Here is a 24,025-nt window from a genome sequence, read left to right as displayed (position 1 = left end):
GCAGATTTGCTGGGCCATATAATAATTCTATTTTTGATGTTTTGAGGCCCCTCCATACTGTTTTCCACAGTGGCTGTACCAATTTACATTCCCACCATCAATGCTCAAGGGTTCCCTTTTCTCCATATCTTCTCTAGCACATATTATCTCATTTTTTTGATAAAAGCCATACTGATAAGTGTGAGTTAATAGCTCATTGCTGTTTTGATTTGTGTCTCCCTGGTGATCAGGGATCTAAGCATCTTTTTGTGCATCTGTTGGCCATCTGTATTTCCTCTTTGAAAAAATGTCTATTTGTTTCCTTTGCCCATGTTTTAATTGAATTGTTTTTGGTTTTGTTTTTTCTATTGAGTTGTTTGAAGCAGCATTATTATTAATATACATCAATTTATAATGGTCAAACAAAATGTGATATATCCGTATAATGAAATACCATATTCAACAATAAAAATGAACTAATTACTGATACATGCCACAACACAGATGAACTCTAAAACATATTCAGTACAAGAAGCAGGACTCAGCACATTTTTTATGATTTCATTTACATGAAATGTCAAAAAAAAAAAAAAAAAGAACCAATCTATAAAGACAGATTAGAGGTTACCTAGGTCTAGGGACAGAAATGGGGAGTGATTATAAATCGGCATGATTAGCATGTTGCAAGTGTTCTAAAATTGTTGTAATAGTTGCATAACTATAAATATACAGACATTTATTGAATTGTATACTTAAGCTAGTATATTTTACATTATATACATTATATCTCAGTAAAGCTGTTGAATAAAGTATTTTAAAAATCAGTAAGTTTTTAGGGCTTGAAGAAAATTATTTGCTTTAATCCCATTATGTATTACCTTATTTGGAGATAAAGAATCAATATTTCCTTTACTTGTTTTAATAATTGTTATTTTTACCAGTTTATTTACAGTAGTTATTAAGAGGTTTATGGTATTTTTTTCAAATTTGGCTTTAGGTAAGGAGTGTGTTTTCTTGTCTGTAATTTTTGTAATGAATTTTAAAGCTTTATAGTTAGTAGTTTTCTTGAAAACATAATCCAGAAAGTGGTGTTTATTGCTTGCTTCTGTTTTCTGTACCCCAGGGTTCCTTGGATCTCATCCAGAGTATTGAAGATGACCCTCTTCTGGACACCCAGCAGCTTCCACATCACCCTTTACATGCTCATTTTAGGCCCAGATTCCACCCTCTTCCTACAGTCATCATAGCAAATCTTCTCTTGCTGATACATGTAAGTTGGCTGGGGGAAAGTGATCCATTTGGAGGTGATGTTTTTCTAGAGGTGATGTTTCTAAAAAAAATTTATAACCTCCTCAGAGGGCAGAGGGCAGTTTGGCTGTATCTATCAGCATTTAAAGTGTGCATACTTTTTTACTCATGCTTCTACTTCAAAGAATTTATTGTAGACATATTTTCACACATGCAAGGATATTGTTTATGATAGCAGTGTTGTCTGCAATATGAAGGAACTTCAAACTACCACTGCCCAGAAGATGTTTTGTATGTCCTTTCCATATGAAGGAATGCTTATGTAATATTAAAAGAGAAACTTAGAAATTTGGGGTAGATGCATATGTATTTAAACTACTCTTCATGATTCATTGTTGAGTGGAAAAAAATGAGATTTACAATGGTGTGAACAGAATGTTCCTTTTGCATGTTTGCAAGGGAGTTGAGAGAGCTTTTGGACATGTGAGTGATATTGTGACTTATAAGAAATGTATTTGGTCATTCAGGTGATCAGAGTAGAGTTCTCAGGTGCACTGGGTCGTCATCCGTGGTTTCTGGCTCTCAGCTCCCCAAAACCCTGGGAATTTCCTGAGCAATAAGAGCAATGGGAGTATCTTTTGTTACAATTTTTGGTCTTTTGTCTTCAGTTCCTAAAATCACTTCAATGTCATAAAGGTGAACTGGGTGTCTTGATATTCATAGCAAGCATCTTTCCACCATTTCTGTTTATGTTGATGAGTTGACTTTGAAAAGCACCTAAAGGATGGGGGCAACAGCCATGGAAACTAAGCAGGGACAGAGGGTTGGAACATACAGTCCCACCCTCTGACTTCTGGGGATGGGAAAGGGGCTGGAGGTTGAATCATTCACTGACTGCCAGGGATTTAATCAACCAGGCCTATGTAGTGAAGCCTCCATAAAAGCTCAAAAGGAAGGGGTTCAGACAACTTCTAGGTTAGTGAGCCAGAACGCTCGTGATGTGCCATACTGCCAGGCCCCGAACTCCACCAGGACAGGAGCTCCTTTGGAACCTCACCCAGTGTGTCTCTTCATTGGGCTGTTGATGTGTATCCTTTAATATCCTTTGTAATAAGTTGGTAATCTGGAGAGTAAATAGGTTTCTTGTGTTCTGTGAGCCTGTCTAGCAAACTAATTGAGCCCAAGAGGGAGTTGGTGGGAATCTTTGATTTGTAGCCAGTGGGTAAGAAACACTGGTTACAAGCTAGACTTGCAATTGGCATCTGAAGTGGGGGTAGTCTTGTGGGACTGAGCCTATACCAAGGAAATCTGATACCTCGGTGGATAGTGGAAGTGATTTTAGGTGGATAGTGGATATACCAGGTGGATAGTGTCAGAATTGAGTTGAATGGCACCCCACTCCAGTACTCTTGCCTGGAAAATCCCATGGACGGAGGAGCCTGGTAGGCACCAGTCCATGAGGTCGCTAAGAGTTGGACACGACTGAGCGACTTCACTTTCACTTTTCACTTTCATGCATTGGAGAAGGAAATGGCAACCCACTCCAGTGTTCTTGCCTGGAGAATCCCAGGGACGGGGGAGCCTGGTGAGCAATGGGGTCTCACAGAGTTGGACATGACTGAAGCAACTTAGTTGCAGCAGTAGTACATGCAGCTGGTGTTAAAGCTGGTGTTAAAGGCTTGCACGCCTCCTGCCCACCCACCCCCTTGGAATTGGTACTGGAAACATTTAACATTTATTTTGTATTCTGTAATAGAGTATTTCCAGTAGCAGACATCCTTTTAATACTAGTTGCACTGAGCACCTCAATGGAAGGGACATCTAATATGTTTTAATATTTACCTTTTGTACTATTTGAAATTTTTTTTTACCATATCATGTATTCATGTATTACTTTTTCAGTTATAAAAACAACAAAAAAGATATAGATAAATTTATACGTTGACAGACATTTATCAATTTATTTCACCTAGGAAATAATGTTAAACAGAGAAATCAGTATAATGTTTTCCCATGTTTTATATGATAAAATTACAAATGTCTGGGGATTTTTAAAACATGTCAACCACAAGATAAATAAATCCTGGAGATCTAATGCATAGCATAGAGATTATAGTCAACACTAGAATATTATAAATTTCAAAGTTGCTCGGAGACTAAATAATTGCTCTTACCACGAAAAAGAAATGGTAATTATATGATATGATACAGGTATTGGCTAAAGCTATAGTTGCCATCATTTTGCAACATATGACTCTTTCAAATAAACACATTGCACACATTAAAGTTACACAATGTTATGTCAGTTATATTCCTTAATAAAAAGAAATAAGTAAAGTTCAACATCATAAAAACAAGACACATGTATGGATGGTCTTGGAGGCTCACTGGGGGCTCTGTTCCAAGTCTCTTCCTCATTTTGATGACTGCAGTCTCAAGCAGTAGGGGCTGCAGTTGCTCTTTGCTGAAATGTGAAAAATCAAAAGAGGGCAAAATCTTGCCACTTCTTGGGTGTTCACGAGGAGAGTGGATGTGGTTGAAGACTGGCCCAGCTACTGCTCCGGTGAGGTGCGCTGTGAGAGAACTGACTGCATTGAGGACAGAGGTACGCGTGTGCTCCTCTATACATCTAGCAAGTGGCCTGGTTCTGCCATGACTTCCTAATTTCCAGACAGCAGCTGGAGCATTTCTTTCCTGGTGCCTTTTTGTGTATTTTGTATTACATACTTTTTATGTATGTGATACATACATATACACACATGCACACAACACTTAAAAAAATTGCCTGCCTTTGCTATTATGGCACTGATTGCCCTAATTTTAGGACTAAGATAATCTTGTGTTAAAGAACAAGAATCACTCCGTCGTATCCGACTCTTTGCGACCCCTGGACTGTAGCCTACCAAGCTCCTCCGTCCATGGGATTCTGCAGGCAAGAGTACTGGAGTAGGTTGCCATTTCCTTCTCCAGGGGATCTTCCCGACCCAGGGATCAAACCCAGGTCTCCCACGTTGCAAGCAGACGCTTTAACCTCTGTACCACCAGGGATGCCCCCTTTATATGCTACTTTGTATAAAATGGTTCAGTTAGGTTCAATGTACAGTACATTACAGTAGAGGGAGTATGTTGACTTTTCCACGTTTGCTTTATGAGGATGTGTATAATATAGCAGATATTACTGCTCTTGACAAATCACATACATTTTAAATAGATTTATTACATGATAAGATTTCCTGCTTGGTGATAGGTGCCTGCTTGGTGATGGATGCTAATGACAACATTTAAAATTTTCTTTAATTTGATTTTTTTAAATATTACAGAATAATACTTCCTTTTATAACAAGTAAAACACAGTATCAGTTCAGTTCAGTTCAGTTCAGTCGCTTGGTCGTGTCCGACTCTTTGCGACCCCATGAATCGCAGCACGCCAGGCCTCCCTGTCCATCACCAACTCCCGGAGTTCACTCGGACTTGCGTCCATCAAGTCAGTGATGCCATCCAGCCATCTCATCCTTGGTAGTCCCCTTCTTCTCCTGCCCCCAATCTCTCCCAGCATCAAAGTCTTTTCCAGTGAGTCAACTCTTTGCATGAGGTGGCCAAAGTACTGGAGTTTCAGCTTTAGCATCATTCCTTCCAAAGAAATCCCAGGGCTGATCTTCAGAATGGACTGGTTAGATCTCCTTACAGTCCAAGGGACTCTCAAGAGTCTTCTCCAACACCACAGTTCAAAAGCATCAATTCTTTGGTGCTTAGCCTTCTTCACAGTCCAACTCTTACATCCATACATGACCACAGGAAAAACCATAGCCTTGACTAGACGGACCTTAGTCGGCAAAGTAATGTCTCTGCTTTTGAATATGCTATCTAGGTTGGTCATAACTTTTCTTCCAAGGAATAAGCGTCTTTTAATTTCATGGCTGCAGTTACCATCTGCAGTGATTTTGGAGCCCAAAAAAATAAGGTCTGACACCGTTTCCACTGTTTCCCCATCTATTTCCCATGAAGTGATGGGACTGCATGCCATGATCTAAGTTCATACAAATATATACAAAAAGATTACCACATTGTAAAAAGAGGTCTCCCATTTCCAAGGAAAAAAAATGGGTACTATGGTATTTATTTCTAAACAATATTTCTCAAACTTGAACATACGTCAGACCCCCTGACAGGCTTATTACACCACAGGCTGCTGGCTGCTCCCCAAGAGGTGATGATTTCGGGCTTGAGAATTTGCATTTTTAACTGGTCTGGAGACCACACTTTCAACTACTACTTTATATCTTAGTGTTTTTAAATCTTAGTATGTCATAGATATCAACCCAAACTAATAGATAGAACTTTAGTTAATTCTTTTACAGCTGAATAACATTCTTTTATATGAGTGGGTACACCTTAATTTATTCAAATATTCTGCTATGGATACACACATATACTTGGGCAGTTTACATTTTTTTGTTTTCAAATACAGAGAAAACTGCAGTAAAATATCTTTTACTTCTGCTTTTACTTCTGAGTGACTGGGTCCTTAAGATAGAATTTCTCAGTCAAGATATTTCCAAATTATTTTCAACAACACATCCCAGACCAGTCAGCATTTTGTAAGACTGTTTGCCCATATTTTGATACCAGTCTTTAAAATTTTGTCAATCTAATTGGATGATTATTTTAGTTCTCTTAAAATTGAAATTAGAAATAAACTTTAATGCATGATGTTTATTAGTTACTTTTGAGGTGCTGAAGTAATTGATTTTACTCTTTTTAATAAAAGAAGTGGACAGGAAACTGCATTTAACATTGAAGTACTCATCTCTAGCAGATGGGATTTAGGGTGGTTTTTATTTTCTTATTTGTGATTTTGTCTGTTCCCCAAATTTTCTGCAAAGTTTTCTCCAGGTTATCTGTTTAAAAAGTTTGTAAAAATAGCAAAAATCCATTTTTAAATTCATAAAAAATAGGATAGTGAAAGTCATAGGTATAAGAGTATGTGCTGAGCATGGACCTTATTGTTTCTTAAATCCAAATATTGAATGTTAATCCTACTGTTTTCTTTTCTACCAGCTTGTGTTTGTTATTTTAGCATTTTTAACAGGTGTGCTTTGTTCTTACCCCAATCCAATGGAGGACAAGTGCCCAGGAAACTATACCAACCCATTGAAAGTTCAGACAGTCATAATCCTTGGAAAAGTTATTTTGTGGATTCTGTATTTCCTTCTTGAACGATACATCCAGTATCACCATTGCAAAGTAAGAAACCGAGGCTATAACAAGATCTACCGGTCAACAAGACATCTGAAAAGACTTCCACTGATGATACACTCCACTGGTAAGTTCAGTTGTCTCACTCAGTTCTTTGGCAGCTTGCTTGAGTGGCGTAAATGACAGCAGAATAAAGTGTTAAGTTTGGTTTTATAATCAAATATATGCTGTTATTTCTGTGAGAGTGATGTGGCCACTAAAATTCATATCACCTTAATGTCTTGAAATTTTTCTTGTATTTCCCTTAGAAATCTGTATTTGTTATATAGAGGAGGAAAAATATTTCCTCTTCCCTGCTAGGTTTTTAGCTGAGAATCCACACACAAAAAAGACAGGTTAACAGGAGAAAAAAACCAAACAAGTTTAATAACATTATACCTCCTGTATACAAGGGAGATGCTTCCCTGGTGTCTCAGTGGTAAAGAACTTGTTTACCAATGCAGGAGATGCAATCAATCCTTGGGTTGGAAGATGCCTGGAGAAGGAAATGGCAACCCATTCCAGTATGATTGTCTGGGAAATCCCATTTATAGAAGAGTCTGGTGGGCTATAGTCCCTGGGGTTACAAAAGAGTCAGACACAGTTAGCAACTAAACAACAATATACAAGAGAGAGACCCAAGAGAACTGAGTGACTCGAAAATGGCCTAAGCCACCCACTTCAATAACATCTGCAGCTAAAGACCAAAGAAGATGGGAAAGATTGCAGGGGGCAGTAATTCTGAGAGGTGACCAGGAAAAGCACAATAAGCAATGGTAAGGTTGTTAAGCAGATTTCCATTGATTTCTTGCCTTCTCCACGATTAGCGTTTCTAGAGAATTAGAGTCATTGTGGTATTTGTTATTGTTCAGTCCCTCAGTCGTGTCCAACTCTTTACGACCCCATGGACTGCAGCACACTAGGCTTCCCTGTCCTTCACTGTCTCCCAGAGCTTGCTCCAACTCATGTCCAATGAGTCAGTGATGCCATCTAACCATCTTGTCCTCTGTTATCCCATTCTCTGCCTACTTACTATCTTTTCTAGCATCAAGGTCTTTTCTGATGAGTCGGCTTTTCACATCAGGTGGCCAAAGTATTGGAGCTTCAGTTTGAGCATCAGTCCTTCCAATGAATATTCAAGGTTGATTTCCTTTAGGATTTATTGGTTGGCTCTCCTTGCTGTCCAAAGGATTCTCAAGAGTCTTCTCAAACACCACAGTTCAAAAGCATCAATTCTTTGGTGCTCAGTATTCTTTATGTTCCAACTCTCACATCCATACGTGACTACTGGAAGAACCATAGCTTTGACTATACAGACATTTGTTGACAAAGTGATGTCTCTGCTTTTTAATATACTATCTAGGTTTGTCATAGCTTTACTTCCAAGGAGCAAGCATCTTTTAATTTTATGGCTGCAGTCACCATCTGCAGTGATTTTGGAGCCCAAGAAAATAAAATCTCTCACTGTTTCCATTTTTCCCCCATCTATTTGTCATGAAGTGATGGGACTGGACACCATGATCTTAGTTTTTTGAATGTTGAGTTTTAAGCCAGCTTTTTCACTCTCCTCTTTCACTTTCATCAAGAGCTCTTTAGTTCCTCTTCACTCTCTGCCATAAGGGTGGTATCATCTGCATATCTGAGGTTACTGATATTTCTCCCTGCAATCTTGATTCCAGCTTGTGCTTCATCCAGCCTGGCATTTCATATGATGTGCTCTGCATATAAATTAAATAAGCAAGGTGACAATATACAGCCTTGTATACTCTTTTCCCAATTTGGAACCAGTCTGTTGTTCCATGTGCGGTTCAACTGTTGCTTCTTGACCTGCATACAGGTTCCTCAGGAGGCAGGTAAGGTGGTCTGGTATCCTCATCTCTTTAAGAATTTTCCACAGTTTGTTGTGATCCACACAGTCAAAGGCTTTAGAGTACAAAATGAAGCAGAAGTAGATGTTTTTCTGGAATTCTCTTGCTTTTCCTATGATCCAGCGGATGTTGTCAATTTGATGTCTGGTTCCACTGTCTTTTCTAAATCCAGCTTGTACATCTGGAAGTTTTTGGTTCACATACTGTTGAAGCCCAGCTTGGAGAATTTTGAGCATGACCTTGCTAGCATGTGAAGTGAGTGCAATTATGCAGTAGTTTGAGCATTCTTTAGCATTGCCCTTCTTCAGGATTAGAACGAAAACTGACCTTTTCTAGTCCTGTCGCCACTGCTGAGTTTTCCAAAATTTGCTGGCATATTGAGGGCAGCACTTTAACAGCATCATCTTTTAGGATTTGAAATAGCTCAGCTGGAATTCCATCACCTTCAGTAGCCTTGTTTGTAGTGATGTTTTCTAAGCCCCACTTTACTTCACATTCCAGGATATTTGTCTCCTGGTGAGTGATCACACCAGCATGGTTGTCTGGGTTATTACGATCTTTTTTGTATAGTTCTTCTGTGTATTCTTCCCACCTCTTCTTAATATCTTCTGCTTCTTTTAGGTCCATACTGTTTCTGTCCTTTATTGTACCCATCTTTGCATGAAATGTTCCCTTGATATCTCTAATTTTCTTGAAGAGATCTCTAGTCTTTCCCATTCTATTATTTTCCTCTATTTCTTTGCTTTGTTCACTTAGGAAGGCTCTCTTATCTCATCCTGGTATTTAGAGAGATATAACCTTATAAGTGGAGATTTCCTTTATAAATGTAAATGCCTCTCATGAAAGCTAACCCCTAGTTGGTTTTCAGAACTTCATCTTTGTCTACCATTTCTTAAAACTAATCAGCTTAAAACAACCTTTATAACAAAAAGGCATATTTTACTGTGGCACTGTCTGTCCACTTAATTGTGAGCAAGGAAGCCCTGGGTGAAATGTGACTCCCCTCATTCCTCTTGCTACTAGCAGGCTTGTTTATCTCAAGGAGATATAAAGCTGATGCTAGTTTATACTTGTAGGATAAGAGAGAGTTGTTTTATTTTACATGAAGCTTCATGCTTTTCTTACCCATTGCAGTATCCTTTCCTGGGAAAGCCCATGGGCAGAGGCTCCATAGCATCACAAAGAGTTGGACACGACTTCGTGACTAAACAACAGCATAGTGCTTTTCTTGCAGTAAGAGAGAGACTGTTTTATAATAAGATGTATTATTTAAAACAGAAATATGGAAAGCAGTTTATGAATGCAAGATCAGAAAGTCCATCGAGGACTTTGAACATATGCCTACCTGCTTTTCTTTATTGCTGCAGACATTTTAAAGGCTTAATGGAATTAATTTGCACTCTCATGTATTTTTGCCTAATTGTCAAAGTTTCTACCTTTTCTTAAAAAAAAGCCCTCTGTTTCAATTTGAGTCCAGAATAAATGATTAAACATTTTGAAGCCAAATTAGAAATTAATCTTTTTACAGAAAAACAGCTCTATAGAATTTATTTATTTTTTTCTTCTGTATTCTGTAGTGCCTTTTCTTAAAAGTCAGGCTGCAAGTTCATCTGCTCAGTGAGGTTCTCAGTGCGGGTGGAGGGCCCAGGGATTGCAGAGAAAGAAGCATTGTAGTGGGATGACTAGTCCTGACACATCTCCAAGGGGGTGGCCTTAACTGCCTCCAGAGGAAGAGCTGTTTCTGCTTTCTACTGCTAATGTGCGGGCTTCCCTGATAGCTCAGTAAAGAATCCTCCTGCAATGCAGGAGACCCTGGTTTAATCCCTGGGTTGGGAAGATCCCCTGGAGAGGAGATAGGCTACCCATTCTAGTATTCTTTGGCTTCCCTTGTGGCTCAGCTGGTAAAGATTCTGCCTGCAATGCAGGAGACCTGGATTTGATCCCTGGGGGAGAAGGTCCCCTTGAGAAGGGAAAGGCTACCCACTCCAGTATTCTGGCCTGGAAATTCCGTGGATTGTATAGTCCATGGGGTCCCGAAGAATTGGACAGGGCTGAGTGACCTTCACTTTCACTTCATGGCTAATGTGCAGTGCTTGTTTTTGGCCAGAAGATGTCACTTATACTCTGTGCCTGTGACAAAGCAAAAGTGGAATCCTGTCTGTATACTGACCTGTATACTGACTGTATGCTCAGTTTCTCCAGTGCTGGTCTGGAAATAGTATTGAAATTACCAAGAGATTGTCTAATCTTTTTTTTTTAATTAATTAATTTATTTTAATTGAAGGCGAATTACTTTACAATATTGTGGTGGTTTTGGCCATACATTGACATGAATCAGCCATGGGTGTACATATGTCCCCCATCCTGAACGCTTCTGCCTCCTCCCTCACCATCCCATCCTTCTGGGTCATCCCAGTGCACCAGCCCTGAGCAGCTGTCTCATGCATCAAACTTGGACTGGTGATCTATTTCATATATGATAATATACATGTTTCAATGCTGTTTTCTCAAATCATCTCACCCTCCCCTTCTCCCACAGAGTCCAAAAGTCTGTTCTTTACATCTGTGTCTCTTTTGCTGTCTCACATATAGGGTTATCATTACCATCTTTCTAAATTTCATATACATGTGTTAATATACTGTATTGGTATTTTTCTTTCTGACTTACTTCACTCTGTATAATAGGCTCCAGTTTCATCCACCTCATTAGAACTGATTGAAATGCCTTCTTTTTAATAGCTGAGTAATATTCCATTGTGTATATGTACCACAGCTTTCTTATCCATTCATCTGCTGATGGACATCTAGGTTGCTTCCATTTTCTAGCCATCTTTTACCTTTCTTTTGACTTTGAAATTATTGCTACATGTATGACCCTTAATCACAACCTGTTTCTAAACAATCACAGAAGGCTTCACTTTCAAGTTGCTTATATAAGGACCCAGAAAATCCGAGAGATTGGGGCAGATGTTTACTTTGTTTCTATTTTCTTTAAATATATATTTTTTCTAATTTGAAGAAAAAGAACATAAATCTATGAGGATATAGAACTTCCAGTTAATCTGAAGGGTGTAACCATTCTTTTTTTTTTTTTTTTGCCTATGATAGTATTTCTGGGTATTGTTTAGCTTCATCTTGACACTTGTTTTTCTCTGCAGAGAGAAAAATAAATTGATTTGACTTTATTTTGTGGAGATGGGAAAAAGGGCTTTGGTTTCCTTCCAGTAAGCTGAAAGTATTTATCTGATTTTTCTCTTCTGCTTCCTTAATCTTGAACTCTTTCAAATATTACTAGCTACATAACAAGTTGCATGTTTAGTTGTTTTTTTCATTGATTTGAAAACTTAACCCTTCACTGAAACATGGGCAGAGTGGGTGGGGTGCTCTCATGTCTACACTGTTTGTTATCAGGAGAATGGCTTACTTCAGTAGTCTCTGCTGCTGCCTGCAAGTTTGCCCCATGTCCTGCCACCTTGCTGACATAGGCCTTCTCAGGACATCAAAAATCCTTTGGAAACTGTGTTCACTTTCCCTGCAGAGGTTTTCCCCTAGTTTTTTCCTCTTCCTAAAGCTGTAAAGTTAACTTTTCCTTGTACATAAAGCTAATTTATAAGTTGAGCTCTTGGTCAACATGCTAAGACACTGACATTTGTGAGTGTAAGGAGAGGCCTTAGGGATTTGTGCTAGACTATTGCTTTGTGTAGAGAGACTTCTGATAGGTTATTTAAAATCATGGCTCAAAATCATCCCATTGTACCAAGAAATAGAAGGTAAGTCAAATAAGCATGTCCCCAGCCATGATCAGATTTAGATAAATGTGTTAGTTTTAGGAAATTCTAAGATAAAACACTACAGGAATGATTTCTGCCCCTAAACTTTTCTTTGATGCATCTGCATGCTCAGTCACATGCAACTCTTGGTGACCCCGTGGACTGCAGCCCTCCAGGCTCCTCTGTCCACAGAATCCTCCAGACAAGAATACTGGAGTGGGTTACCAGTTCCTTTACCAGGGGATCTTCCCCACTTGAAGATCAAACTCACAACTCCTCCAGCTCCTGAACTGGCAGGCCGATTCTTTACCACTGAGCCACCTGGGAAGCCCAAACTTTTCTTTGACAGTCTTTAAAATAAAAGTATAGGATGAAGTTAAAATGATCTTCAAAAATAAATAATGGATATCTGAGCATGGGGAAACAGCTCATATTTATTGAATACTCACAGGCTAGGCATCATTCTAAGTGTTTTTCACACACAAACTTATCTACTCCTCACAGCAGCTCTGTGAGGAAGGTACCGTCATCCCATATGTCACAGTAAGTAGAGCTGTTGGATCATCTGTCCAAGGTCCGCAGCGGGCCCTGGGTTTTTCTGGACCCTTGCCCTGCCCTTGACTGTGGTGCATGACCAGAAGGGGCCACTGGGTCCTTGTAGAAACTTACTCCTTGAGTTTTAAGAAAGTCCAAATTCTTCTCTGTTTGTGTTATGGACATCATTTACTTTTGGCAGTGTTGTTTACGTGTGTTTGATTTCCACCCTCTAACTTCCTTCTTGCCGAATTACTGGGGGTGCGTGCCCCTGCCGTGGTGGTGGCCGGGGTGCCTGGACCCCGGCTGTGACCCCACCTGTGTACATCTCCTCCCCGCAGGCAGCACGGCACTCCTCCTTCTCCTCTGCCTGCAGCACTCCTTCCCTGAGCCCAGCACGTGGTTCCTGAACCTCATTTTGGCCACCCTGGCCCTGGAGCTGATCTGTTCCCTGACGTGCCTGCTTGTGTACACAGGTGAGCATGACAGTGAGCCTGTTCGTACTGAGAAAGGTCTTTAACTACAGGTCGCATCCCCACCTGAAGTCCATCCAGCCTGTTTACCTTTCTGGCAGGAAAGCTTTTCTATGTGGCTGAGAAAACCTATTGGGCACCCATGTCTCATTGCTGACCACATCCAAACTCCTCTAATTTCAAACCACTAGGAACATACCAGTGAGTCATATTTCTAGATTTGTGTCATCAACAAATTCTTATTAAACAGAATGAAGGCTTTTCATTAAAAAACAGAAATGGTAAATCCATAAATTCTGTGTCCTCAAAGGCAACTGAGATGTAAATCTGGCTTTAAATTAGAAAATAACAAAATGTAGGACTTGTCTGGCAGTCATGTTGGTTAAGACTCTTTAACTTCCACTGCAGAGGCATGGGTTCTATCCCTCATCCAGAAATTAAGATCCCAGGTGCTGGTGGGGTCAAAATCGTAATAAAAAATGAAAGTAAATAAGTTAGTACATGAAAACTGTATTTAAACCAAACTTGTTTTTGATAAACCATTTAAGAATCTACTTCTTTCTAAATTTAGAATTGTCTAAGGATTGCTCTGTACAGCTGTCTCTCAAAAGTCTGAGGGGTAAAATTAAGTAAGCTTCAAGTATGTTAACAGGAAAAATAGCTGGAAGGATTCTTGAAGAAAAAAAAAAATCCAAAGCTGGTAGAAATCAAGATTTCATTCCTGTTGCAATATTGACATGCACCAAAATCTGTAATACAGCTAATTTGGTATTATTGATCAACAGTTGTTTTGTGACAATAAAATACCCTATCTGTCCTATTTGAAACAGATAATTCTTCAGTTATGAAGGAAAAGTCACATGGACCAAAACTCATGTTCCGTTTTACTATTTTGTGCCTCTGATTGAGACTTCTAGGGCAAATATTGCTTTTGTTATGATACACTGAAGTGTATCACAAAAAATTTAAGGTTAATTTCCTGATACATGCATTTTTCCTCCCTATATTAAAAAGATTTAAAAGATACCTAGTTTTGGTAATGTGGATAGTAACTCTTCATGACATAATTCTTTGATACACTAATTCTAACCTAAACTTGACTGACTTGTCTGTAGTAAAGTAGTTAATCTCTGGAAATACAGATGGACTTTTTCACTGAGCACTGGACTGTCTCTGTAGGAAAAAATTAGGAACATGAAACTTAAAAGCTTTGTAATTTGATTAGCTCACCATTTGTTTAAAAACAATCCAAGCTTTGAAAAATGCTACTCAGTTACCAGTCTTCTAGCAGTCCTGATGTTCTGGCTTCAGCTCGGGAGGAAAGGAGTGTAAGGGCTGCAGGCCCATGTCCCATGTCCTGCAGTTTAGTGAGAGCTCTCCTGGGCTTATTGTAGCAGAAAGAAAGAGTACAAGATTTCTTGTTCTATGTAGATCGCACTCATGGTGTTTCCTGGCCTGCGATCTGTAAAATGCTGACTGCATGCAGCTTATTTTAAAAACTACAAACAGCAGAAACTATCACAACATTGTAAATCAACTATACTTCAATTTAAAAAGTGGAACATCTTCAGGAAAAAAAAAAACCTACAAAGATGAGTTTGATAGTTGGACATCTTTATATTGTCGAGCTACATGTTTTATTTCTGCCTCTTAACTTTTATTTTAGTACCCTGTTAAGTGTAATTTCTGTTCCCAAATTCAAGAAACTTGTTCCAAGTTTCTCCATTTATCTAGGAGTTATTATGTGGAAGACAACATTATAAGGAGATGCCATATGAACATAACTCCAATTCAGAAGCAAACCTCCTGGGACAGTCAGGTCTCATTCTTCATCTCCAAAGTGGCACTGGACATGGTGGTTTGCTCCCTCCTCGAGATGTATTCTTTACTTCCCCTGGGACCCTGGCTTCTTGGGATCCTGCCTGCCCCCTTGGTGGCCTCATCTTTTCGCTGAACTCTCCCAGCCTTCATGGTGGAGCCCAGTGCTCAGTCCCTATCTGCTCTTGGATGAGGGTGCTGTGGTTGTGCCATTGGAAGCCAAGGGACTATTCACATCTTTTTTTTTTTCACTGAAGTGTAGGTGATTCACAATGTTGTGTTAGTTTCAGGTGTACAGCAAAGTGATTCAGATATATATATTCTTTTTAAGATTCTCTTCCATTATAAGTTATTATAAGATATTGAATATAGTTCCTTATGCCATATAGTAAGTCTTCATTGTTTATCTATTTTATGTATGGTAGTGTATATCTGTTAATTCCAAACTCCTAATTTATCCCTCCCTTTGCACCCCATTTCCCCTTCGGAAATCCTAGTTTGTTTTCTGTGTCTGTGAGTCTATTTCTGTTTTGTAAATAAGTTCATTTGCATCATATTTTAGTTTCCATATATAAGTGATATCATATATTTGTCTTTCTCTGACTTATTTCACTCAGTATGATAATCACTAGATCCATCCATGTTGCCACAAATGGCATTATTTCATTCTTTTTAATGACTGACTAGTATTCCATTGGAGAAGGAAATGGCAACCCACTCCAATATTCTTGCCTGGAGAATCCCAGGGATGGAGGAGCCTGGTGGGCTGCAGTCTGGGGGGTTGCACAGAGTCAGACACGACTGATACATCTTAGCAGCAGCAGCAGCAGTATTCCATTGTATATATGTATCACATCTTTTCCTCCGTCAGTGAAGATGTAGGTTGCTTCCATGTCTTGTCTATTGTAAACAGTGCTGCAATGAACATTGAGGTGGATGTACCCTTTCAAACCATGTTTTCCTTCTAGATATATGCCTAGGAATGGGATTTTTGGGTCATATGCTAACTGTTTAGTTTTTTAATAAACTTCCATATTGTTTCCCATTGGAGAAGGCAATGGCAACCCACTCCAGTACTCTTGCCTGGAAAATGCTATGGACAGAGGACCCCATGGATGGGGTCGCTAGGAGTCAAACACAACTGAGCGACTTAACTTTCACTTTTCACTTTCATGCATTGGAGAAGGAAATGGCAACCCACTCCAGTGTTCCTGCCTGGAGAATCCCAGGGACGGGGGAGCCTGGTAGGCTGCCGTCTCTGGGGTTGCACAGAGTCAGACACGACTGAAGCGACTTAGCAGCAGCAGCAGCATACTGTTTCCCATAGTGTCTGTACCAATTTACATTCCCACCAATAGTGTGAGAGGGTTCCCTTTTCTCCACACCCTCTCCAGCATTTATTATTTGTAGCCTTTTTGATGATGGCTGTTCTGACTGGTGTAAGGCAATACTTCATTATAGTTTTGATTTGCATTTCTCTAATTAGTGATGCTAAGTATCTTTTCATGTCTGTTGATCATTTTGATGTCTTCTTGGAGGCATGTCTATTTAGGAATTTTGCCTATTTTTGTTTGGGTTGTTTGTTTTCTTGATATTGAACTGTATGAACTGAAATTAATCCCTCTTGGTGTCATCGTTTGGTTTGGAAATATTTTCTCCTATTCTTTAGGTTTTCTTTTTGTTTTGTTTATCATTTCCTTTGCTGTGCAAAAGCTTTTAAGTTTAATTATGTTCCACTTGTTTATTTTTGTTTTTATTTCCATTACTGTAAGAGATAGATCCCCCCACAATTGTTGTGAATGGCACCCCACTCCAGTACTCTTGCCTGGAAAATCCTATGGATGGAGGAGCCTGGTAGGCTGCAGTCCATGGGGTCGTGGGGAGTTGGATACAGCTGAGTGACTTCACTTTCACTTTTCACTTTCATGCATTGGAGAAGGAAATGGCAACCCACTCCAGTGTTCTTGCCTGGAGAATCTCAGGGACGGGGAAGCCTGGTGGGCTGCCGTCTGTGGGGTCGCACAGGGTCGGACACGACTGAAGTGACTTAGCAGCTTAGCAGCATGCTACCTATGTTTCCCTCTAGGAGTTTTATAGTCTCCAGCCTTACATTTAGATCTTTAATCCATTTTGAGTTTATTTTTGCATATGGTTTTAGAGAATGTTATAATTTCATTTTTTACATGTAGCTGTCCAATTTTCCCAGCCCCTCTTATTGAAGTTCAAACTTTCTTTTCTCCATTGTATTCTCTTGCCTCCTTTGTCATAGATTAATTGATCATAAGTGTGTAGGTTTATTTCTGGGCTCTCTATCCTGCTACATTGATCTATGTGTCTGTTTTTGTGTGAGAGGCTTCTCATTTCTAATTCTCTTGACCATCTCCTGAAAGTCAAGGGCTTCTCGTTACATTCCCTCACGTCGTTCTTTTGGCATCTCACTTCCTTCTGGTCCTTTCTGGTGAACCCTCTGCATATCTCCTAACCTTCCCACATTTCTCTTTAACTTCATTGCTTAAGCTTCTTTTGCCTTGTTCTCAGCTGAGAGTCACATGAAAATCATCTATGGGTCCTGGTGGTTCCATGACAGATTGAACATATGACTCAGCACATGCACTTCTGGGTATCTGCCTACTTCTACACTTTGTGTTCCAAGTGGCATTATTTATAGTATGGATTGGGAAGATCCTTTGGAGAAGGGAATGGCAACCCACTCCAGTATTCTTGCCTGGAGAATTCAATGGACAGAAGAACCTGGCAGGCTACAGCCCCTGGGGTTGCAAAGAGTCAGATACCACTGAGCAACTAACACACACACACACACAGAAGTAGAAACAACCCAAAAGGCATAAAGTGATGACTAGACCAACAAAAGATAGTCTGTCTATACAGAGGATAGTGTTCAGGCACAAAAAAAGGAGTACATGGAATGAAGCTTGAAAATATTATGCCCACAGGAAAAAACAGTCATAAATATTATATGATTCTATAATACTTGAAATGACCAGAACAGGCACATCTATAGAGAAAGAGAATGTGTAAGTGTTGCCTAGTCCTAGAGGTTGGGCTACATGAAGAATGACTGTTCAAGGAACCCAAGCTTCTTTTTGGGGTGGTAAGATGTTCTAAAATTGATGGTGGGGATAGTTGCACAACTCTTTAAATGTATTGAACCATTGAATTGTACACAGTAAAGGAATTACATGTGAACTGCTATTGCTACTGCTACTGCTAAGTCACTTCAGTCGTATGCGACTCTGTGTGACCCCATAGACTGCAGCCCACCAGGCTCCCCTGTCCCTGGGATTCTCCAGGCAATCATATGTAAATTATATCTCAAGGGTTGTTACAGGAAAGGAAAGAATCCTATGGAGTTTTTAAAAATTGTGCCAGGGCCTAACTCACCTCCTCTGCCCTCCACACATGCTGAATATTCCACCCATTTCGAGCTGCAGAACTAATTCTCAAGGGCAATCACTGCCTGTCACAGAGACCTGCCTCAGCCTCTGTCTCCTTGTACCATCTCTGGTGGGAGTACTCATTCCAGCCATGTCCCGGGGTTGTTATACAGTTGGAGTAAGTGCCTGGACAGTGGCTGTTATTCAGACATGCAGATGTGTAGACAGATCTGAGGTTGGGGGCAGCAGTCTTGTCTTTGCAGCTGACTTCTTCCCGTGGCATTAGTCTTCTCGGGCTTCTAGAACTGGATGACTAAGACACACAAACTTAGTTATTCAGTTCTGGAGACTGGACATCTGAGATTAACGGGGGCAAGGATGACTTTCCTGAGGCCTCTCCCTTGGGATGTAGGTGGCTGCCCTCTCACTGTGTTCTCATGTGGCCTTGGCTCTGTGTATGTGTATCCCTGGTGTCTCTTCATGTATCAGATCAGCAATCCCATTTGTTTTTACCTTGATTACTTCACCAAAGGTGCTGTCTCCAAGGACAGTCATGTTGGGATTAGGGCTTCAAGTTCATCAGTGGCCTCCAGGTCATCAAACTCTGGCTCCTCTATATAGGTGTCTTCACCTCCTGGCAGTGACCACTGATGGCTGTTTCCTGATTCTACTCCTGCCTCTCTGCATCAGCATTTCCATTCCCTTTTAGTCAATTTTTCCCATTTTTGTTTATTTACTTTATGAAGTGCTTTTTTTTTTTTTACATTTTATTTGAAAAGAATAGGCAATTCCTAATGTAATTTGAATAAATGGAATTAGAAAATTTTTTGTGATTGGATAACCTGATAATAATGACTTTCTTATTTTAGTGAAAATTCAAAAATTTAATAAAGCCAAGCCAAAGCCTGATGTACTTGAAGAAGAAAAAATCTATGCTTACTCCAACAATATTACCTCGGAGACTGGATTCAGGTATGTGCAGAGTGAAAGAGTAGAGAAAGAAAATTAAAAGTTTTTTCATCTAAAAACCTAGAGACCATTCTGATGCTTGGAGTTTAGGACTCTGCATATGTTAGAATATGTTTACAACTGTGTGTGATTTGTTTCTTTCCTCTCAGCTGTGGTGAAACTAAGTCTAAAGAAAGAATCTCATTTGGGGATATTGCTTTGGCTTATGATGTCTAAGAAAAATAACAAATGTAATATGCTTTACTAAAAAGTAGTAGGGCTCCACTAGCAAAGAGACTGTTGGTGAACGTGTGTAACCATGGCCACCTTGGTTCTATGCAGGCCTCTCTCGAGCCTGGAGGAGCTTGTGGAGAAGCAGGGAGACATCATAGTGTACTTGAAGCGGCACAACGCGCTCCTCAGTCAGCGGCTGCTGGCCTTCTCGTCCTCTGACCTCGGCTCGCAGCCAAGTGGGATTTGACAGCAATTCCAGAGGAACCAGAGTCACTTAAGACTGATCAACTCCCTGACAAGGTGTCATAGGAGATTGAAGCTTTGCTAAGTAACATTCTACAGTTTCTGTTGGAAACCTGAATCTGATTCTCACCTGTGTGACTGTTTAATAAGTAAGACTCATGGATCATTTGAAAGGCACTTTGAAGAGCCTTGATAACTCATGGAAAATGTATCTTTTGCACGTTTTTGAAATTATTTAACCACTTGGTTTATCCTAGGTCAAAGTGTAGTTTAAACATCTCCTTGACCAACACTTCTTCCATACTCTTTGAAACCTGGTGATAATTTGTCTTTTGTAAAGAAAGTCTGACATGACAACCTACTTAAAATGGGGTTTTGATCAAATGAGTTTTTCCGACTTTTACACAGGTGAGAGAAGTCATCATTTCTCATGGTTAGTGGTTTTTTCCATGGAGCCTATGCATTTATATGCTTCTGTGGTATTGGATATCCTTGGCCCTTATTGTTTTTATAAAGAATTTTCCACTAGGTGATTTACCTTCCAAACCTTACAGTTTTCCATCCTCCAGAAGTAAGATTTGAAGTTTACCTGGACCAGTGTTAGGCCAACCAGTGCTGCCTGTGGCAGCAGCAGGGCCTGTGATTGGCAGCAGCTGAAATGGAGAGGACTTTAGGCTTTCTCTTTCTTTACTTTGACCCTTCTTTGAGAGATTGCTGTTTCAGTATTGACCAGTTGTCATTGAATCAATAAGTTTACTGATTTAAAAGGAGTCTTCTGTGGCTTTAAGTTTGTCTGAAAGAAAAAAAAGAACTTTTTTTTAGTCTTGGATTATACTTAAAAATTATGATGGGAAAAAATGTATTAACTGTTTATATACAGATATTAAACATATCTAATTCTTCAGATAAAATGAAGCATTTTTATGTGTAAATGGCATTTTTTTCTCCATTTTTCCTACTTTGCCCTTGTCATTTATCAGTTTGCTTTTGGCACCGTTCCATGCTGCCTCAGCAAATTTCTTTGTTGAATGCTTAACATGAGAGAGGTATGTGATTTGGTATGCTGCTAAAAATCTTTTTTGTATTTAGCTGAATAATGAATATTTGATTTAAAAATCTTTGAGCTATGCATAACTGTTTGACAAGGAATGTCTTCAGTGGATTATACCATACTTATGAAATGGCAAATGTCTGTTTTCTTAAGATACAGCCCTTTCAGAGCACTCAAGAATTTTCTGTTGAGGACAGGTGATTGACTGCTTGTCACTTGCAGTCAACCCCATTGAGTCCCCCAAAATGACAGCATTCACAAACTAAAGCCAAAATTGTATTTTTAAAGTTAAAATTGAATCCAGGTTTCCTGACTTTCTCTTCCTTCCTTTTTTTCTTTTTCCCTTCCTTTTTGTATGTCTCAAAGCCATTGCATTATGTGGAAATTTGTCTCTGTGCCCTGGAGAGCTTTTGCCTTTAGCTGTTTTCCTTAAGGAAAGCACTGGTGGTAGGTGATTAATGCTCATTTATTTTTAAAATTCAATTTGTATCTCTCATCAATTTCTAAGGTTATGAGATGAACTTTGCTTTACAGAGAAAAGTATAGTTTAAAAGTTAAAACACTCAAGTTCTGATGAGATATCTGTATAATCACCAACACACTTTTCTAAACAGAATGCTGAACATTTCAAACAATAAAATAAATTTTAAAAAGAATGAACAAAACAGTTTAAATATTAATCATTCTATGCACCAGAGACCCTGTGCTAGCACCATGGATACAAAAATTAGTGAGACAGTCCTAGTTTAAAACTTACACTCTAAGGAGAGGACTAGGATTTCCAGGCTCTGTGCTATGTGAGATGATGGCAGCAGCCCCAAGATACCATAGGGGCTCCAGGTCAGAGGATTCTCTGGCGGGGACGGGGGAGGACAAAGCTTTAGGAATTCCAGGGAAATTCATGAGCAAAGAAGAAGTGCGACAGCTACTGATGACCATAGTGCTGTGTATAACTTGAGCGCAAAGTGTGAGGCAGGACTGGGAGGAGGAACAACCAAGATTCTGGGCACCCTGACCCTGTAGGCCAAGGGGCCTGTGCTGGCATGGGTCCAGCTGAAGAGTTCTAGGCAAGGAAGTGGCAGTTGGTTTTAGTTTCAGGAGGATCAGACTGTCAGCATGAAATGGGAAAATGGGTGGCAGAGTACATGGTGCTGAATGAACAAAGGCAGGTGGAGTAACATTTTATCATGTGTGTGTGTTTATATCTGTGATGTATTTCTATATTGTTAATTTGAAAATTGTATTTCAAATGACAGTAGCATCATGACTTACTGCATTTCTTTGAATGTTAATGAGGTTGACTTTTTTTTTTTCATTCTTTGTCCTTTTACAAATCTTTTGTGATATATATGTGTAAGTCTTTTGCTTATTATTCTCCTAGGATATTCTTTTTCTTTTTCTTTTTTTGGATGTTCTTTTTCTTAACAAACATGATCTTCCTTTCTATATCAGGATAGTCTTCAGTTTATATTTGTTGGGAATATTTTCTAATTTGTTTGGGGTACTTTTGCCATGTACTCTTCAACTACAGGCTGGATTCTGTCCCTGCAGCCTTGGTGGGACTGACACAAATAGATCCCTAAAGTACATTGGGTGAAAGCCAAGAGTATCTTGAGGGAATTTTAATATACCCAGACTTAGGAATTCCCTAGAGATCCAATGATTAGGGCTCTATGCTTTCACTACTGAGAGCCCAGGTTTAATCCCTGATCAGGGAATGAAGATCCCACAAGCTGCACAGCAAGGCCAAATGTATATGTATACACACACACACAGGCTTCTGCTGAAGGCCTTTGTCTTCATCCAGAGATTCAAATAGAGGTCTTATATGAATTGAGTTAATTCTTTTTCCTTTTTTCTCTTAGACAGGGTTCTCCATCCTTGGCGCTATGGACATTTTAAGTTATATAATCTTTGTTTCAGGGATTGTTTCTTTGTTTTAAATCTTTGTTTCACCCTGTGTATCATAGGGTGTTTAGCAGTATGACTACTGGGATGCCTGTAGCAACCTCTAGTTGTAACAACCAAAAATGTCTCCATGTAACAGCAGGATGAGCACAGCCCTTAGCAGGCAGCCACTGCTGTGCCTTATTATTCCATACCCTGTTACTAGGCAACAGGTGTTGGTTGGTACCTCAGTAGGTCCTGCCCACAAGCAAGCATCAATGAGCGGCTGTTAGTTGCCCTGCCCAGCTATTGGTCAGCACCACAGTGGGCCCTGCCCACAAGGAACTGTCAGTGAGAGACCATTAGGGAAGCGATTCAGCCAGGGTCAGTGGTGTGGTGGTCATCAGGTGGAGAGTGAGGTAAGAGGCAGATTCAGGCCTTCTCCTGGAGGCCCTCCAGCTTACCCAGCCTTGGGCCAACTGGTAAGCTGGCAGGCCCAGGGAGCAGGCTGTACACTCTGTCCTGCTGGGCTCCAGAGCCCTTACTCAGGCCCTCCATGCTGAGGCCCTGGCCTTGAGGCAGCAGTGAACCTATCTGTGACCTAATAGCAGTGTCCGTTTGTCTGGGTCACAGTCTGTGAGACCTGGTATCCCCTACTTGGGCAGCCTGAGGAGACTGAGGGCCAGTTGGGTTGGATGCCCAGCTCTCTCAGGGGTGAAGGTAGGCAGAGTGTGGGGAACCTGGCCCTCAGGAGCTGTAGCTGAGCTCTGCCTCCTCTTAGCCAGGACTGGGACCTCGGAGGGTGAAAGTTGTGCCTTGGGACTTTGCCCTTTCTTGTCAGGACAGAGTAACATTATTCTGTTAACAATAAACAAATAACATTCGTTTGGTAGAGCTTTACAGGAAAGTCGTTACTAAACCATGACCTGACCACAAAGATTCTGATACCAAGAAGTTTGCAACAACTCACCACAACATTTCCTCACCTTTTGCTTTTAAAGGGGCTTGCGGAAAGCTTTCAGTAATTTTGGGGTTCTTAGGACGTGAGCCACCCATTTCCCTGTATGAATGTGTAATAAACCTTTCTCGGTTCCAAACTCTAATGTTTTAGTATTGATGGGTCTTACTGTGTATCAGGCACATGGACTTGTGATTCTGTAATGTCTATACACAGGCATTTCATTTCATTTCATACTTACATTCTGTGGGAGCTGATGTGCACCAGGACGTGTTGTAGGTGTTTGCAACAGGGGTCAGTCAGACAGAGATGGTTTCTGTTGTCATGGAATCTACATTCTGGGGTGGGGTTGGGAGGAGTAAGATAGAGGGAGGGTGGAAGTGA

General features: G+C 40.0%; 1 protein-coding gene across 2 annotated transcripts in view; it reads left to right on the top strand.

Moving 5' to 3' along the window:
• TMEM192 (transmembrane protein 192) overlaps positions 1–23,783 on the top strand; it is a 31,889-nt gene extending 8,106 nt beyond the window's left edge. The window contains exons 2-6 of one of the 2 annotated variants that reach the window (XM_040251318.1): positions 1,103–1,249; positions 6,286–6,550; positions 12,976–13,110; positions 19,190–19,292; positions 19,611–23,783. In XM_040251318.1, coding sequence (XP_040107252.1) covers positions 1,103–1,249; positions 6,286–6,550; positions 12,976–13,110; positions 19,190–19,292; positions 19,611–19,749 — 789 coding nt within the window. In that variant the 3' untranslated portion in view covers positions 19,750–23,783. The remainder of the gene's footprint in view (positions 1–1,102; positions 1,250–6,285; positions 6,551–12,975; positions 13,111–19,189; positions 19,293–19,610) is intronic. The other variant, XM_040251319.1, reaches the window with a different exon arrangement.
• Positions 23,784–24,025: the final 242 nt, after the last annotated feature.

This window comes from Oryx dammah, unplaced genomic scaffold, assembly GCF_014754425.2.
Source record: "Oryx dammah isolate SB20612 unplaced genomic scaffold, SCBI_Odam_1.1 HiC_scaffold_12, whole genome shotgun sequence".
NCBI lineage: Eukaryota > Metazoa > Chordata > Mammalia > Artiodactyla > Bovidae > Oryx > Oryx dammah.
The sequence above is the reverse complement of the archived record's forward strand: the minus strand, read 5'-3'. Positions and strand labels throughout refer to the sequence as shown.